This window comes from Podarcis filfolensis (genome assembly GCF_964270895.1).
Source record: "Podarcis filfolensis genome assembly, chromosome: 2".
NCBI lineage: Eukaryota > Metazoa > Chordata > Lepidosauria > Squamata > Lacertidae > Podarcis > Podarcis filfolensis.
Genome location: NC_139605.1, coordinates 119,643,894 through 119,662,888, shown reverse-complemented (window position 1 = coordinate 119,662,888; position 18,995 = coordinate 119,643,894). Strand labels below are relative to the sequence as shown.

General features: G+C 46.4%; 1 protein-coding gene across 7 annotated transcripts in view; it reads left to right on the top strand.

The window, feature by feature from the left end:
* ADCY6 (adenylate cyclase 6) overlaps positions 1-18,787 on the top strand; it is a 48,366-nt gene extending 29,579 nt beyond the window's left edge. For all 7 annotated transcript variants that reach the window (XM_083599612.1, XM_083599613.1, XM_083599607.1 and 4 more), the window contains 13 exons: positions 1,289-1,314; positions 1,528-1,675; positions 1,814-1,911; positions 3,677-3,764; positions 5,034-5,150; positions 5,664-5,825; positions 6,810-6,985; positions 8,489-8,524; positions 9,926-10,055; positions 11,221-11,484; positions 12,953-13,157; positions 13,300-13,424; positions 15,919-18,787. In XM_083599612.1, the coding sequence (XP_083455738.1) occupies positions 1,289-1,314; positions 1,528-1,675; positions 1,814-1,911; positions 3,677-3,764; positions 5,034-5,150; positions 5,664-5,825; positions 6,810-6,985; positions 8,489-8,524; positions 9,926-10,055; positions 11,221-11,484; positions 12,953-13,157; positions 13,300-13,424; positions 15,919-16,044 (1,701 nt within the window). In that variant the 3' untranslated portion in view covers positions 16,045-18,787. The remainder of the gene's footprint in view (positions 1-1,288; positions 1,315-1,527; positions 1,676-1,813; positions 1,912-3,676; positions 3,765-5,033; positions 5,151-5,663; positions 5,826-6,809; positions 6,986-8,488; positions 8,525-9,925; positions 10,056-11,220; positions 11,485-12,952; positions 13,158-13,299; positions 13,425-15,918) is intronic.
* The last annotated feature ends 208 nt before the right edge of the window (positions 18,788-18,995 follow it).

Here is an 18,995-nt window from a genome sequence, read left to right as displayed (position 1 = left end):
CAAGATGGAACTTACTTTCTGTTTGCACCCTGCCTTTGAAATGTGTTCCCCAAGAGAGATTTGCCTTGCACTGACTTGGTTTATCTTCTCAGCGCCAGGTGAATACCATTCCCTCCCCCCAGGTCTTTTTGCTACTCTTGTGTCCTGATCTTATGTGGTTTTAATAACTGTATGCTATGCTCTGCTGTTTTAATATTTTACGTAGATATTTCTCTATTATTATTATTACTATTATTCATATTTTATTTTTATCCACCTTTTCTCCAAGGAACTCAAGTTGGTATTGATGGTTCTCCCCCTCCCCATTTTATCCCAGTTTAGGTTGGGAGGTGGGTTTCATGGCTGAGTGGGGATTTGGTCTCCCAGGCACTCTAACCACTATACCACATTAGCAGTATTTTGGTGAAGCAATACATAGCAGGATTTTAAACAACTCTCCTCCCAACCCACCAGCTGATTGGCAGGTGTGTGATTTGGGGGATATGACCCCAGAGCCCTAATTGGACCCCCTAATGGACCAATGCACTGGAGATTCCCCACCGCTCTCATAAATAAATAAATAAATAAATAAATAAATAAATAAATATTGCAGGTACAGTGGTACCTCAGGTTACATACGCTTCAGGTTACATGCCCTTCAGGTTACAGACTCCGCTAACACATAAATAGTACCTCGGGTTAAGAACTTTGCTTCAGGATGAGAATAGAAATTGTGCTCCGGCGGCGCGGTGGCAGCAGGAGGCCCCATTAGCTAAAGTGGTGCTTCAGGTTAAGAACAGTTTCAGGTTAAGAACGGACCTCCGGAACGAATTAAGTAGTTAACCCGAGGTACCACTGTATTTTAAGACTAATAGCATTCCCTCACAGTTGTTAGCCATTTCTGCACTTTAGACATTCACAGTAAAGATTGCATGATTATATATTAATATTCTAAAAATATCACAAGTTCTTACATTGTGCATGTGTATACAATTTTCTTAAGATCTGCTGTGAACACTTGAACACTTGAATGATATCCACACTGTGGAGAAGTCTTCTAGCAAAGATCTGATGGGCATCCATGCTTTTGACTTTCTGGTGTCTCTTGAATACTGTTTTTAGGCCAACAGGCTTTTGCAGCTGTTTAATTAGCCAGATACTTGGATGATTTTTTGAATTGTTTTTAATGGCTCTTAATATTTTGTTGTTGCAAACCACCCTAGTATTTTAAGATAAGGTGGTACAAAAATACTTTTATGAATAAATATAAATATCTGTTTCCTCTCTGTGTCTCCCTCTCCTTTCTCAGGGTATTGATGATTCCAGCAAAGACAAGTGAGTATCTTGCCTCGCTCTTGGGACCCTGGCAGCGGGCAGGGAGGTTGTGCCAGTTAGAGCGCCTTGCCTGTGTTGGGACAGCCTGGGAGCTGATTCTGAAATGAGTGGCGAGATGAATGTGGGGGGAGGGACTTCACTGGCAAGGCTTGCTTTACTGCCACTTGATACCCCCACAACTAGTCATAAAACTGGAACATCTGCCTCTTGCAGCCGAAGCACGCAGGAGGCCCTGAACCCTGAAGATGAAGTTGATGAGTTTCTGGGCAGAGCCATTGATGCTCGAAGCATTGACCAGCTGCGCAAGGACCATGTCAAACGCTTCCTGCTCACTTTCCAGAAGCCAGAGTTGGAGAAGAAGGTACCTTCCCATTTGCTTCTGGAGTCTTCAGTTTTCAATCTGGGCATGGAAATCCCACACCTCTTTGTTCCAGTTCAGGCAGAACCACCCCTTTCCCCCACTGGTAACTTCCCTTTCTCTTCTCCTTCCACCCTGCAGTATTCGAAAAAGGTGGATACCCGCTTTGGTGGCTACGTGGCTTGCACCGTGCTCGTCTTCTGCTTCATTTGCTGCATCCAGATTGTCATCTTCCCGCAGTGAGTGACACATATGCAAGAGTACGTTCATCGTGTACTCTTTCTGCAAACGTGGTACATATGCATTCATGCCCATGTGTGTGCGTTCATGTGCACACGCAGTGAAGGCACACGCTTCACAGGATCCCAGTATGTGCAGTGGGTCTGCATCCTACACTTCTCCATTGCTGCATATGGTAGCCATAGGCGAGGTAAGGTGGCATGTACAGATGCATAATAATAATAATTTATTATTTGTACCCCACCCATCTGGCTGGGTTTCCCCAGCCACTCTGGGCAGCTTCCACAAAGACCAAAAATACACTAAGATGTCACACAATAAAAACTTCCCTGAGCAAGGCTGCCTTAAGATGTCTTCTGAATGTCAGGTAGTTGTATGTCTCTTTGACATCTGATGGGAGGGCGATCCCCAGGGCGGGTGCCACTACTGAGAAGGCCCTCTGCCTGGTTCCCTGTAGCTTTGCTTCTCGCAATGAGGGAACCGCCAGAAGGCCCTCGGCGCTGGACCTCAGCATCTGGGCAGAACGATGGGGGTGGAGACGCTCCTTCAGGTATACTGGGCCGAGGCCGTTTAGGGCTTTAAAGGTCAACACCAACACTTTGAATTGTGCTTGGAAACGTACTGGTGCTAAGCACACCTAGTTCTCATAAAGGCTTATTATGCACTACTTGCCATCATGTGCCACCAACAGATGCACAGGACCCTCAAGCTGCTGATTCCCAATCAAGGCACACCCTGGCACTGTGGAAGAAATTGGGTTGGGGGAACCTCAAAGTCATAGAAAGCTGCTTTCTACCAATTCCAACTATTGGCCCCTTCTTGGTCATTATTCTCAGCTCCAGCTGGTGGAAGCTCTCCAAGATTTCAGACGGGAGTCTTTCCGATCCCTGCCTGGAGACACCAGGGATTGAGTCCGGGACATCCTGCATGCAAAGCAGGTGTCGTACCACTAAACCCCAGTCCTTCTCTCGACTCCATCTCCTTGTCCACAAGTGTGGAGGAACGCTGCTTGAACCAATGGGTTTCAGTTTCCAGTTGGATAGCCCAAGATATCCCTCATATATTTAGCCAACTCTGCCTGGATTCCAGTCAGTAAAATTATTTGCTGCCACAAATGTTTTAGGGGAAGAGGAGGGAAGAATTTCAGTTGCAGTTATTAGGGAGCATAGATGTGCTGTCTATCTGTGAGTATATTTACACTTTGAACCACGACACCCAAGTTCCCCCTCTCGCCCATGTTACACACCTGATGCAGAAGGGGTCGGCAGATGCCACGTGACAACACTGTGAGAAAAGGCAATATGCTAGACTGATTAAATGGCTAATTTGGGGATATCGCTGAGCGAAGGAGGGGTAAATGGGGAAGTGGGGAGAGCACAGTCTGTGGTTGTGGAGGTTTTTGCTTTGAGGCTGATTCTTAAGCAAAAAGAGGAGGAGAAGTGACTTACCAACACAGCCAAACTGGTCTTGGGAGTCAGGAGTCACCACAAGTGGAAAACCCACACTATTTTAAATTTTTTAAATTTAACATTCTGTCTTCCAGCAATATGCACAGTATTGTTAACTTACGCAGTACTTCTGCCTTCCCCGCACCTGGGGCCTGGATCTTGTTGGGACCACAATTCTGTCATCCCTGACCATTGGCCACACTGACAGGGACTGGTGGGAGTTGGAGTCCACCAACATTTGATGAGTGGTGGAAAGCTACACGCGTTATGGTGTTCTCCTGACTGGTGGGGCTGATTCTGCCTTGTCTCCCCGCAGCTCCCCTCTGATGCTTGGCGCCTACATCAGCATCTTTGTCATCCTGGCCACCATCCTTTTTGTCTGTGCCATCTACTCCTGCCTTGGCGTGAGTGATTTTCTCTTCATTGGGATCCCATGTCTTTGTGACTCATCACTATCCCAAGGACTCCCTGACCTTCCCTCTGCCAGCCCTTGGACCCCACCTGGGAACACCCCTTATGCCTTTTGAGGGTGCAGTGTGTGGGTTCAGTTTGGTTCCATGTGCACCTCCTGGGTTTTTGCCACAGTGTCACCCCCCTGCCCCTTAAGCCCTTGATATGCTGGGCTGAGCAGACGGGCCCGCTGTCCTGGTGTCAGGCTTCTGTCCATTTAAGGGTGAGGAAAGGCAAAGCAAGTCAGCAGCCAGGAGGAGGAGGGTCCCTTAGCTGCTCAGGCCAATGAACAAGCTGGGTCTGGAAGGTTTTACATGGGTCTGAAAGTATCTTCTGACCACCTCTGGCCTACTGTAGCTAAGAGGCTTTCTGGCTAATCTCCCTGCACTTTCCTCCTCAGACCAGTCAGAACACAGGAAGCTAACTTATGTACCAAGCCAGACTATTTGTTCTCCCGGTGCTGCACTGGCTGGCAACTGCTCCCTATGTTCCCTAAGGTCTCTCCCCCCTTCTCTGTTCAACTGGTCATGCCAGGGAGTGGGCCTGGGACCTTCTCCATACCAAGCAGGAGCTCTGCCACTGAGTGCGCAAACTAAATCCCCACCTGTTATCGCCTGGGTTCAGAATATGCTGTGGGGGTATGAAGTTTACGGCATGTAATGCCTTAAGAGAGAATATTATGAAAATGATATACAGGTGGTACATGACACCAGTCAAGCTTGCAAAAATTTATCATTTGCCCAATAATAAATGTTGGAAATGCAAAGAGACTGAAGGTACATTCTTTCACCTTTGGTGGACATGCCCAAGGATTAAGACTTTCTGGGAGATGATCTACAATGAAATGAAAAAGGTATTTAAATATACCTTTCTGAAGAAACCAGAGGCCTTTCTCCTGGGCATGGTCGGCCAATTGGTGCCAAAGAAGGATAGAAATTTCTTTATGTATGCTACAACAGCAGCAAGAATGCTTATTGCAAAGTACTGGAAGACACAAGATGGTGTTTTTTACTTTTTCTTTCTGTAACCTTTAAAACTTTAATAAATATTATTTTTAAAAAAAAAACAGAACGTGCTGTGGGTTTGAATGCTAACACCTGATTCTGGTGTAACCAGGCTGGTGCGGGTGAGGGCGCAGTCAAGGCTTGTTCTAGCCTCTTGGGCATAATGGGGTGTGTGGTGGTGGCCCCCCATCTCATACGACCTCTCGTGACTCCCTACAGCCTTTTCCAGCCGCCTTGCAGCGTGTCTCCCGCAAGATTATCCAGTCCCGAATGAACAGCACGATTACTGGTGTTGCTGCCATCCTGCTGGTCTTCATCTCTGCTTTTGTCAACATGGTATGCGGGTTGGGAGAGGTGGGCAGGTCTTGCAGTGAGGCCTTGACTGGTGTGGGGACAGTTGAGAACCAAGGCGATATGGGAGTCAGGAAAGAGCACAGAGGTTGCTCTAGGCTGGAGATACACACGAGAGAGAGAGAGAGAGAGAGAGAGAGAGAGAGAGAGACTAAAGTGGTTTGAGGGAGCTATGCACACGCTTCTCATGTCCTGCTGTTTCCCCGGATTAAGCAGGTGTTTGGAACAGTACAAAATTGTATTTACCAGTGGGCAAAAGTGGGAAGAAAATATACATTATGAGCAGCAGTCCCACTTCCAACCCTCTCCAAACCTTCAACTCTCCGAAGAACCCTTTCTCTGTCTCTGGCCCCAGAGCCCAGGCATTGGCTCTCCGTTATCCTGGTTGCCCTAAGTCTCTGGCATTGGGTGGGATCGGGCAAGCCCAGAGCAAACAAGAGCAGCATTGAGTTCCCTGTCAGCCCTACATAGTCGGCCATTTTTCCCCCCTCAACCCAGTTTGCTTGCAGCCGGCTCCGCCTCCAAGACTGCGCTGCCGGGTTTCTCAACATTACTCCAGCCGCCGTGGGGCCCTGCCACCTACATGCCCTCAACTACTCGTTGGCATCAGACACTCTGCCCTGCCAGGGAAATGGTGCTTCTAGCTGCAGCTTCCCTGAGGTACGTGTATTTCAGAAAGATCGGGGGGGGGGTTGCATGAGGTGTGAAGAGTTGTGGGTGGGACTTGGGGGTTCAGTCACTGGGCCTGGGGTCAGCGTTTACCTCTAAGCCCAAGGATGGTCTCTTCTCCCTTCCTTTACATCCTTGCTCCCACAGAGTGCCTTGATATCTTGTGAGTTTGTGGCTCTGACTGGGCCTTGAAGGTTCCTCAAGTGTGAAATCTGAGGCGGGTGGCATATCTGTGAAGACAGGAGGAGAGTGTAACATAAAAGGATCCTGCTGGATCAGACCAAAGGTCAATTGACTATCCTGTTTCACACAACCCAGGTGCCTGTGGGAACTCCACAAGCAAGGCACAAGGGTGGTGATCTACCCCGGTTGCTTGTCTGTGGATAGTGGCTGTTGGTAGAACCATGCTCCGTGAACTTATCTACCGTATTTTTCGCACCATAGGGCGCACCTAGTTTTTAGACAGGGAAATCAATTAAAAAAACTTCCCCCCCAGCCCCAAATTGCAGCTTACAGGCTGCGCACAACCTCTCCCTGCCGGAGGGGTTGCGCGCGGCTATGGAACAAGCCAAGGCAGCGAGCGGGATGGATCCCACTGGCTGCTTTGGCTTCCTCTTTAGCCCCGCGCAATCTCTCCCTGCCAGGAGAGGCTGCGTGGAGCTAAAGAAGCCATAGCCCCGTGCAGCCTCTCCCTGCCGGAGGGGTTGCGCGAGGCTATGGCACAAGCCTGCATTCGCTCCATAGGATGCACACACATTTCCCCTCAATTTTTGGAGGGGAAAAACTGCGTCCAATGGAGCGAAAAATACGGTAATCTCTCCTTTAAAAAAATCTTGTGGCAGCAAACACTATCCAAATTAAGAGGGGGGAGAAGGAGAGGTCACGCTTGTCTCAAGGGAATGACTGTGGGCTTTGGGGAGCACGTCTAGCTGTTGTAAGGGGCGTTCTGACATCTCTATCCTTTCCTCCCTGCAGTACTTCACTTACTCGGTGTTGCTGAGTCTACTGGCTTCCTCTGTTTTCCTGCACATCAATAGCCTTGGGAAGCTGGCGTTGCTGATAGGGATGGAGGTGGTGTACCTGGCCGTGGCCGAGGGCCCCCAGGGGGTGTTGTTCAACAACTACGACCTGCTGGTGGCAGCTAATGCCCTGTAAGAATCCCCCCTCCCCTCTGGGACTGGAAAAATCTCAAACCTTCAGCCCTGGGCTCTGAAGTTGTCTGGGTGACTTGAAGTGGGAAGGGTCTTCCAGCTTTCACCCTGCGCTTGTTTTCTTCCATGTTGCACTCAAATATAACTTTTCCAAACAGCCATGAGTAACCGAGAGAAAATGGGCCCAGCTACAAACCACCACAATAGCAAATAACACCAGAAACAAAGATGATCTAGCACCGTCACTTTACACCAGAGGTGGTGGTTTTGTGGCCTTTCAGATATCAGCTGAATTGTGGATTCCCAAAGGTTCTCATTCATGCATTATCTCATGAGAGGGGCTTCTTATTCCTTTGGCACTTTTCCCACTTAAAAACAAAAACCCAGCTAGCTCACAGCATAGAAAATCCATAATTGGTGCTGGAAGATAAAACAGTATGCCCTACAATAATTGACAGACTTATTCCATTTTAACATATGTCATCTACAATTACAATATTATATAATAAGTTCATTTTGCCGCTACTGCATAATCCCGTATCTTATTATGCTGTTCTTTAATTGTCAGGAGCTGTAACCATTCTCCTTTTAGCTGCATGTAAGATCGTAGCAGCTGCTAGCAAGTAATAAATCATATCCTTACGTTCTTCCTTCACTGACCCTTCTGAATAATCCAGCAAGAATATGGCCGGATGCAGTGGGACTTTGTATCCAAAAATTATTTCGGAATGAACTTGAACCCATTCTTCCTGAATATTTCTTGACTTGTTCATATTTCTACCATGTGTGGAAAAATAAGCCAGCAAGCCATCACTGGGCAAACTGCTTCTGTATTTTCTGTGCCCACCTCCCCCCACCTTGAGTGCCCACATCTTTTTCCCCACCCAGGGAGAGGAGAGAGCAGCTTCCTCAGGAGGGGGGAGTTTTAAAGCAGAAAAATCTATTTCTGGGTGAAAGGAGTAAGAACATCCCTTCCTCTGAGAAAATAATTTGCTTCAAATTATATATGGAAGCAGCTCTATTAGCTAAGAAGTGAAAGAAAGGAAACAAATGTAACTTAATGTTGCATATTTTTATTAAGCAAAATTTATATACCTCTGGATTGTAATAAAACTTGGAAGTGGTTTACAAAAAATAAACCAGGCATAGGCAAACATGATTTGTAAACAGCTAAATTTGGGGGGCAGAGAAAAAGGAAACTGCGCTGAGCCTGGGGTGTTCTATAAAGCTTCAGAAACCTCTAATTGTGATCCATTCTATCTGGACATGGGTGTTAAACTAAGGAGGAGGCTACTCAGTCTCTTCCCATTGCAAGATACTTGGGGCAGAATTCAGGTGCATCATCTACTACCAGAATCTTCATTGTCTCCCAGCCCATTTCCCCATGTCTAACTCACCCTCAATCTCATTTGCCTTGCACTGTGGGAGGTGGCTTGGGGTGTTGGTATTGGGTGACTTGGGCCTCTCGCTATAAGAATTCTTCTCTCCCCCTTCTCACAACAGGCCAGCCTTCAATGAGACCCACAGTAGTCAAGATTGGTGAGTTGGAACCAGAAAGGGAGCCAATTTTGATGTGGTTGTGGGGAATGGAGGGCTGTGGTTATAAAGGCTACCTAGAGGTTTGGTGAAGGTGTTACCAAAGCTTTGGAAAAGTTAAGTGTACAGCAAGGGGGTACAGGTGACATCTCCAGATGTTGTTGGACTACAACTCCCACCTTTCCTGACAATAAGCCATACTGATGGGAGTTGCAGTCGAACGATATCTGGAGGGTACTAGTTTGGGGGAAACTGTCCCAAGGCTGTTTTTTAGGGTTTGGGACAGTGGTAGATTCTGTTTTTTAGAAGTCTTTTGGATTTGCAAGCATCAGATTGTGCTGTTTCGTTTATATATTGTGATGCTCTATCAGTAACAATGTGACAGAAGCACTATATAGGTACCTGCCCCGAGGAGCTTACTGTCCAAGTTTAGAGGGGAGGGGAGAGAACCTAGCAATGGTGAAGCAATGATAGCAAGGGACAAATATACTGGTAAGCAAATGCAGTTACAGTGGTACCTCTGGTTACGTACTTAATTCGTTCCAGAGGTCCGTTCTTAACCTGAAGCACCACTTTAGCTAATGGGGCCTCCCGCTGTCACTGCGCTGCTGCCATGTGATTTCTGGTCTCATCCTGAAGCAAAGTTCTTAACCTGAGGTACTATTTCTGGGTTAGGGGAGTCTGTAACCTGAAGCGTATGTAACCTGAGGTACCACTGTATATGTAGTTAGGCTTAAGTGGTATATATACATAAATCGTTGAGACGAAATGAAATTTAAGCAAATTATATATGGAATTTGTGTGCCACTTAATATAACAATCTCTGAGTGATTTGAATGAAAATGCATTATTCAATGAAAGGTTTTATCCAACTTATACTTGGAGTAGCCCTGTTGAAATTAATGGACCCAAGGTAGTCAAGTCTGCTCTGAGTAGGAATAACTTGGCTACAACCCAAAGCTTCCTAAGGAAAGCTAAATAAAAACAAGACGTAACTGCGTACCACAAATAAAAAAAATTAAAAACTGGAGTCACAAATAACAGCTTTTATTTCAGCTTGGGATGGCAGCTAAAGGGAAATGCCAAATGCTTTGTGGAAGTGATGGACTTTATGGAGTAACAACGGTGGTTGAATTTTCCCCCATTTCGATTTATATTCCACCTTCTGCATATGGTACCCAAGCCAGATAACAAGCATGTAATGACAGTGCGTTTGGGTTGTCCCCTTGGTGTCATGGCAGGAAGGTACTCCAAGCATAAGGGACAGAGAGGGAGAATGGGCTGAGGTTGGTTTTTAAAGAGCAGGGGGCTTCCCTAGGCTGGGGGAGCAGGCAGAGCAAAGGGCTGTATTGGGCACAGGAGCACAGAAAGATAACGGCTTGCCTTTACTCTCTTTTCTCCTAGTTCTGCCGAGGGGAAAGTGGCCCTACAGTACATGACACCTGTCATCTTGCTGCTCTTTGCTTTGGCACTCTATCTGCATGCCCAGCAGGTGGAGTCTACGGCCCGGCTGGACTTTCTCTGGAAACAACAGGTAGTGGAGGGTGTGAGGTTTCTGCCAAGGCTGGGATGGCTCTGGAGATCTCATGGTGCCAGGGAATTCCAAAGGATGCTGTTAGTTCTTGCTGTTTACTCAGCTCTTTGGCTTGCCTTCTTTAATTGGCTCTGAACTACTTAGTTTGGTGCTTTTATAAATTCAAAGTTATTTTAAGGGACATTATTTTTGTTTGATTGACTGGGATGCTCCCTCTGAGGGTGTGAGAGTCAAGCCTATGGGTGGCTGTGTCCAGAGACCCTTCTACCCCAGAGTGAGAGGAAGAACTTGATCTCCCCAGGGGAGATAGAGGGAGAGGGTGTTTGTATAGCCCCAAAGGTGAGAGATGGAGATGAAATGATTGGGGGGGGTTTGGCTTTCTCCTGTTGGATTCATATGTGATTATGGGTTGTTGAGGGTTTCGCTGGAGTGAGAGTTGAGAGGATGGAGTGATGTGATGGGTGTAATGACAGCATGGTTCTTGAATTCCTGAATTGTATTATTTCATGTGAGGATCCTTTTATGTAATATTAATGTGATTATATAAAGTGCACACACACAGTGTTGTATTTTGTTGTGTATTTTGTTGTATTTTTGTGTTGAATGATGATGTAAATGTCTCTGAGATTCATCGAAACATAAAGCATATACAAGTTAAATAAATAAATGGTAGGAAGGAGAGTGACTGGTACAGCGTCTCTTGACTAGGGGTGTAAGCTTCTGTGGTTTAAGATTATGGCTACTGACAGGGCAACAAGTGATGAAACCTGAAACTGAAGAGTGGATTGAGCAAGATCTTTTGTTAGTAGTAGTAAGTTTTAGTCCCAAACATTGCTCTTTTCCCCTCTCTGTGACTAGCAGGAAAGAATAAATTATGCAGATATTTGCAGTCCTGCTGGATGTACAGAACTTCTACAGGTTGCAGAATTCGTGCCTGGTGTGTGTGGTGCAGGCTGGGCAAAACTGTGGCCCTCCAGATGTTGGGACTCCCAACTCCTGTCATCCCTGACCACCAGCCTTGTTTGCTAAGGCTTCTGGGAGTTGGAATCCCAAGAACATCTGGAGGGCCAGTACCTTCAACAGCGGAAGTTCAAAAGGCTTAATGAAATTGCACGTCTTGGAGAATTGGTACCCTCCTCATTTCGTTCCTGTGTGACTCTCCCAGGCTACAGGTGAGAAAGAGGAGATGGAGGAGCTTCAGGCCTACAACCGTCGGCTGTTGCACAACATCTTGCCCAAAGATGTGGCCGCTCACTTCCTGGCCCGCGAGCGCCTCAACGACGAGTTGTACCACCAGTCGTGTGAATGTGTCGCGGTCATGTTTGCCTCGATCAGTAACTTCTCGGAGTTCTACGTGGAGCTGGAAGCCAACAATGAAGGCGTTGAATGTCTGCGGCTGCTCAATGAGATAATTGCCGACTTCGATGAGGTAACCGCGTGTCTTTTGCCTGCATTGGGTTGGAAAAAGGGAGGTACCGAAGACTGGCAGAGGTTGAAAGATGAGTAGGTTCCCCCTCCCCCCCAAAACAAAGATGCTGGAGGAGGACATGTTTATTGTTTGTGACTTCAGTTTTGAAAGTGCCACGTGAATGAATATTTGATATTGGTTAGTCTTCCTTACTGTTTTGTGGTTTAGTATTGTTTTTATTGTGAATTACACAGGGGGCGTCACCATAGTTTTTTCTGTGCTGCATAGGGCCTCTAGGGGTCTTAATCCGGATCTGGCTCTGTGCCCACTAGGGGGCCCTGTGCCAGGGTGAGGTTGGTGCTCTCTGCATGGCATTCTTCTGAGGACGGCTCTCACCTAGTGCTGGGCATTTGCACGAGTACAGAGCAGAAATAGGAGAGACTTTTGAGAACCAAGGAAAAATCTCTGCCGTTCAGGAGAAGTGGCCGTGGAAGGTTTTAAAAACAGTAGAAAAAATATACACACACACACACACACACACACACACACACACACACACCAACTAAGTTTGTTCTTGGTATGAGCTTTCATGTGCATGCACACTTTTTCAGATACACTGAAACAGAAGTCACCAGACCTTTATATACAGTGAGAGGGCAGGGAGGGGTTTTACTCAGAAGGGTGGTGGGAATGGGTGATTGGCTGATAGGTGTGGTAAACCTGTTGACGACTGTTAACAACTGCAGTTGGTCTTACAGGAAAAAGCAAGGGATGAGATAACTTTATCAGGTGTAATGAGATAAGAATCCAATGTCTCTATTCAGACCAGGTCTCTCCATGGTTTTAAGTTTGGTAATAAGTTGTAATTCAGCAACTTCTCTTTCCAGTCTATTTCTGAAATTCTTTTGTAATATGACAGCTACTTTTAGATCTTGTACAGAATGTCCTGGGAGACTGAAGTGTTCTCCTACTGGTTTCTCTGTCTTGTGATTCCTGGTGTCAGATTTATGTCCATTTATCCTTTGGCATACGGTTTAGCCTGTTTGTCCAATATAGAGAGCTGAAGGGCACTGTTGGCATTTGATAGCATACACAATGTTAGAAGATGAGCAATTAAATAGTCCTGAGATGGTATGTTTGATGTTGTTAGGTCCAGTGATGGTGTTGTCTGGGTGTATGTGGCAGCAAAGTTGGCATCTGGGTTTGTTGCAGGCTCTGGTACCAGTGTCCATGTTAAGTCTGCTTGCTGTATTATTGTGGGTGAGGAGTTGTTTAAGATTGGGCGGCTGTTTGTAGGCAATGAAAAGTCTTCCTCCCAGAGGTTGGGAAAGAGAACTGTCGTTGTCTAGGAGAGGTCGTAACTCTCTAACGATGCGTTGAACTGTTTTAACTTGGGAGCTGTATGTGTTTTAAAACAGATGTGCAATTTTGATGAAAGGAGACTCTCTCAGCATTCGTAGAAATTACCTTCCATTGCTTCTTTCTGTAGATTATCAGTGATGAGCCATTCAGGCAGCTGGAGAAGATAAAGACGATTGGCAGTACCTACATGGCGGCTTCAGGGCTGAATGACAGCACGTATGACCGCGAGGGGCGCTCCCACATTACAGCGCTGGCAGACTATGCGATGCGGCTCATGGAGCAGATGAAATATATCAACGAACACTCATTCAATAACTTCCAAATGAAAATTGGTCAGTGGAGCCTGGGAAGGGTGGGCGGGTGTTCCACATTGGGGGGAGAGATTAGGTGGCCTTAAGGCAAGTGGCTTGACTGCTCAGTTTTGACTGATTTTCCTTTTTTGCATCCCTTCTTCCCTTCCCATTTCTTCCACAGGGCTAAATATTGGGCCAGTGGTGGCTGGGGTGATTGGCGCCCGAAAGCCACAGTATGACATTTGGGGCAACACGGTGAATGTCTCTAGCCGTATGGACAGCACTGGTGTCCCTGACCGTATTCAGGTGAGAGCGGCGATAGCGTGACCTGTTTTTGGTTAAGGTTGCTGGCAGGCCCATGCAGAGGTCAAGGGTGCAGCCTGGTACACTTGCCTCCAGCCAGGGACCCCGCCAGGGGGCCTGCCTGACTTACACTGTCATGCGAAGAACAAGACCCCCATCCCAGGCCTCATGGTTGCCAGGATTTAACCTTGGAAGTCTACTTCCTTAGGAGAGGTTCAATAGGTCTGTAATAATATAATCTATGCCGAGCGGCTTAGTCACAGGAGTTGTAACAAAAAAAGTATATATCCCATGCAAAGTTAAAACAGTTAAAAATCAACAAAACAGCAAACCTTACAAAACAAGCAGCAACATTGAACAGCAAGATTCACTCCACACTAGCACCCATCGTTTCTGCATCTATAAGCCCTGCTAAAAAGAGATGATGTTTTGGGGTTGGTTTGTTTTTATACCCAAATCTTCTTAAAAGTTGGAAGGGAGTAGTGTCCAAACAAACCTTCCTTAAGAAAGAGTTCCCACCTGATCTGATAGCCTCCTGCTGAGCTTCAAATGTAATGACACCCTAACTAGGACCATCTTGAAGATTCTCCTTAAGGATAAGGGACAAATGTTTAGAAGGAGGCCTACCCATCTATCCTGCTCCTGGGGTCATTTAAACCTTAAGAACACAGTGCCAGCACTTTGAACAGCTGCTGAATTTCTGGGTAGCAATTTAAGGGGGAAAAAAGGAGTTCTTTTCCCTCAAGCATGGCAGCCCTGCTGTTGATAGCTAGCATTTTCTCAAGGTGGGGGCAGCTGTGACACAGCCCACGAGGAGATGATGGGATATTTTTAAGACCCAGCAGCTGGAACACCTGGATCGGAGTGAGGATTGTTGCTGACTCATTCCTGTGCCACCATCACCATTTATTTATTTTTTTGCCAATTGTTGGGAGTCATTTCTGGTGGAGGAAAAGCTTTCCACCAACCGCTTTGAAATTGTTACTTGCTGCCAGTTTTTCCTGGCAAATGGGGTTTTTTTTGGGGGGGGAGGCACTATTGGGGCTGGTGGGGAAAGCTGGAAATCCTGTCCAGAGCAGACTGTCCAGAGTGAGAAGAGGAGCAATTCAGGCTTTGTTGTGAGCTGCCTCAGAGACCATGGAAGTGGGAGGGGCGGAATATCCACATTTCTATTAAATAATATTACGGGAGCATTGTGTCAGTAAGGCTCCCTCTGCTGACCACTTCTGAATAGTTCTGGTTACTATATGAGAGTAAGAACTCATTTGCCAGACCAAGCCAAAAGTCCCACCTAGGCCAGCATCCTGTTTGCAGCATGGTCTATGAGACGCTTCCAGAGATTCCATGTGCAGCACATAAAAGCAGCAGCACCCCCTTGTGGCATCTGGGTGTATATTGCCTCAGGATGTTCTGCTTGTTGCCACTAATAGTCACAGGTAGATCCATCCTCCATGAAGCTACCTAGTCTATTTTTACAGCCATCCAAGTGGGTCGCCATCACAGAATCTTGAGATAATGAATTCATGGGGTTGTCTTCACCAAGGGAAATAGTCTGAAGACAGGATGAGTTAGTATCAATTGGCTGAGTCCTTGCTTGTAGACCTAGTGGCTACACCAAAAGCAAGACCATTTTCCTTTCTTATGGTCCTTCCCCAGGGACACAGAAAGCCCTGAACCTCAATACTTTGGGACTAGGTCTCTTGTAAGCCAAATAACTGAAATGGAGACAAATGCTCAAAAAAACCCCAAATCCCATGACTTAGGGTTGCCATATTTCAAAAAGTGAACATCTGGACACAAAAGTTGTTGAGCTTTTCAGGCCATTTCCGATGGCTGAATCCCAGCAATGTCCAGGGAATTCTTGATGTATGTCAACCCTACATGACTTATTAGCCCAACCTGAGATATTCCATGACAGGTATTTCAGAGGGGCTGCTATGGTTTTTCTGGGTGATTTAAACCCTGGATGATGTGGCAAAAGATTTGTTTCTATAGTATCTCTATGTCAGTTCCAGTGTATTTGCTGGATCATTGCATTGCTTAAATGTGCACTAATTATGCCAGGCTTGGGCGGGGGGGGGGGGCTGCATTGGCTTCCTTGCTGTCCTCAGTCACAAACTGCTTGCTGTCAAAAACAGCAGGATTCACATCACCTGTTTGGCTTTATTCAGCAGTCTGGCTTTCCCCCTCTCACCAAGACAAGGCAAGAAGGCAATTTATGCTGATTGCAACTTCCCTCTACAGGCTCCTTTTACCATCCAAATTTTGCTCCAGAGGATTTGGGGGCCCTTTGGAACAGTGCTGGGGGACGGGGAGATATGACTGCAAGATAAAGGGGAGAATTTGTGGAAATTGCCTCCCACTCCCAGGAACAGAATCCTCTTCTAGAGCAACAGGCTTTCTGTGAGCAGAGGGACAAAATTGGAAACTCATAATTCCACCTGCCCAGAACTGCGTGTTCCCTTTCTTCCTAACACTTGTTCTTCCCCTTCTCTAGGTGACAACTGACCTATATCAGGTATTGGCAGCCAAAGGTTATCAGCTGGAGTGTCGTGGGGTCATCAAGGTCAAGGGCAAAGGCGAGATGACCACCTATTTCCTGAATGGAGGCCCCACCAGTTAGCAAGAAAAGAGCCTTTGCTTAACAAAGGGACCTATTAAGCTGGGCTCAGTCAGGCACCATGGGGTTGAATGGTTCTCTGTCTTTCTCTCTTTGCTCTGGATTTTGGAACACACCCTCCTAAAAAGGGAAAAACCCCTACAGCTTCTGAAATGGGATCCTTGATAGTCTTGGAAACAGAAGAGATGTCAGGGGGGTCGCTTTACCCCATACAAGACTTATTTTTTATTTATTTGGAGCAAAGCCTAACTTGGAGTGCCTCCTTTTGGGCCCGTGTGGGTGCTATTTTGGGGTAAAGTTTGTTGTGAACCTTCTGCCGCTCTTGGGATCGACCAAAGGACCTGGTGAAGGGAGGTTGCAGTAGGGGTTAGAAGACCCCCACCCTTGTCTATCTGTGGATCCAGAAAGCTGACATTTTGATTTTATTGTTGAAGGGAGGCTATACCCTTTTCTTTCTGCCCCGCCTCCAACCTGAGGCATTGCTCGGATGTTTTTTGAGCGGGGCTCCATTTTTCTCATGGCGCCATTTTGCTGAGACTTTCCAGAAGCGCAGCGACGGCACTTTTCTCTTGGGGGAGGTGACTTTCCCCCAGTGCGTTTTGTTGGTCACATCTCTCAGCAAACACCCACTCTGTCTTTTTGTTCCTGTGTGTGTGTGTGTCTTTCTCTCACACACATAACACACTCTCATAAACTCACTGTGATGTTTGGGAATCTCTCTCTCTCTCTCTCTCTCTCTCTCTCTCTCTCTCTCTCTCTCTCTCTCTGAGGGATTGTCATTTGGGGTACAGTTCTCATTTGCCAAATTGCTATGTCTGGTTGGAATGAAGGGGAGTGATGACAAGCACTTGGGGTGCTTTGAGAGGGGGAGGAAATGGGACAGTGGCTGGGGGTTGTGGTTTTGATGCCAAAGAGACGGGAAGGAAACAGGCCTTCTTTCCCCTGCCTCCCCCGCCACTCCATCTCCTGTAATAGCCAGGGAATGAGGTTTTGCTGCCCTGTGGAGATGCAAACCTGCCTTAGGTGCCTGAAGTAAAGGGGACAGATTGCTTTGTCTGCAGCCCTCCTCTTCCACCTTTCTGCAGACGGGAGCTTCTTCCCTACTCACTTGGGACCCCAAAATAAAGAAGTAGAAATTATTTAACAGGAGCTGGAATTGGCAGACAGAGCAAGCTCCTTCCTTCTAGCCCACTCTCATGGATCTTTTGCTATTAAGTGCCATGCCTCTTCTCCACTCACCCCGCCCCCTGTTTTATCCATCTTTTAGGTTTGGTCAAGTTGGTTCTACTGACCTTGATTCTGGGGGTTTTGAGGGTATTTCCCCGTCTTTCTCATACATATTATATATGTAGCTCCAGAAAAAATAATAACGTACCCGCCCCCCTTCTGCTCTTTATTTCAGATGTTGGAAGGCTTGAGGGTGGGTGTGCAAAGTGGACTTCCACAAATTTGGGGTCTGGCTACCCTAGTGAATGTTTGCTCTGACCCTCCTGACTGGCAGGAAACACGGTAGATGACAAAATCAGCTCAGTGAGAGCTCTGTGTTAATTGCCAGATTTAAGTTGGCGAGAACATGGCACTGAGGTGGAAGAGGAGAAGACCCTTGGCTCCTTTTGTTTTTATTAGCCTAGGTGGGTGGGAAGGGGAATCTATTTGCACCAAAGTACTAACTGGTCATAGGAACTTCAGAAACCATGTGTAAAAAAAGATTTGAAAGAGAGCTCACTGCTGAGTGGTGAAAGTGTGCTGAAAAGAAGTGTGTGTCTGTTTGGTGTAGAAGGGCAGGTCCATGTGGTCAGTAGCTGGCGCGGCTGGCCAATGGCACAGATATTGAGCACTTGCTATTTCCCAGATCAATGGGGTTGTGGCTGCCATTTTGAAATGCTCCATCTACTTCTCTAGCCCCTGTAGGGGCACCTTGGATAGTGCAGGCATGCAGCCTGCTTACATTCTGCCTGTTTCCTCTATAATTTTCCCATTTTATGCAGTGGGTGCAATTCCCCCTTTGGAGGAACCACCTTTGGCCTATTTCACTTGACCCTGTTCCAAGGAGTCTTTAATCTGCAGCTGTGGACTGAATTGGTTGCAAGCATGTGTATGGGTATGTCCCACCCACTACCATAGTTTGGGTCTTGTCCCTCTCAAATCTGAGGTTGGCAAGTTACAGCCCCCCTTTCCACCTTTTGTTACATAGGATTCCAGTACTGAACCAGATTCCTTGGAAACAAGGTTTATTTTGCTCAACTCTTTGTCACAAGTGACACCTAAATTGGGGAACATCTAAGCCATGGGGAAGCAAGGGAGCTTTGTGAAATCTCTATTCCATTGAAGAGGTTGGATAAAGCGGAAAACAACTATTTTTAATTGAAAAAAATGAGTCTTTTAAAGAAGGAGGGAAAGAAGTTGAAGATTATTCTTTTTTAGTTTATGGTTTAAAAAGCTCTAATATTCCTTAATTTTTTAAAAAAGAAAAGATTATTTTTAATGGACAACTGTCATTGTGCATAGCCTATGAGTTATTGATGCTCACCATGGGGAAGACTATGTAGGAGGAGTGAGCGAGCTTTAAAAAAAGACAAAACTAACCCAGATCTCCCCACTCCCTCTAGGGCTACTGCGAAAATGGCTCAGTTGTGTTCCTTGGGCAAGGTGTATGAGCAGAGTGGGCAATATGGCACTTATTTGGTACTTTTTTTCTTTTTGTGTGTGTATATATAAATTATATATTAAAGATCACTTTCTATTACATTGTTTCCTTCTTTCTCTTCTCCCTTCCCAGTGCCATAAACTTGAATATACTACCTCTCTTCTTACCTGGGCAACTTCCTCCCACCCCCAGTTGCTCAGTGCACAAATACATGGAATATAGGGAGATGGAAACTTGTGAGAACTGTGAATGTTAGGGCTGTCATACAGTTAGGAAATTCTATTCTGCAATCCTCAACACGATTTCC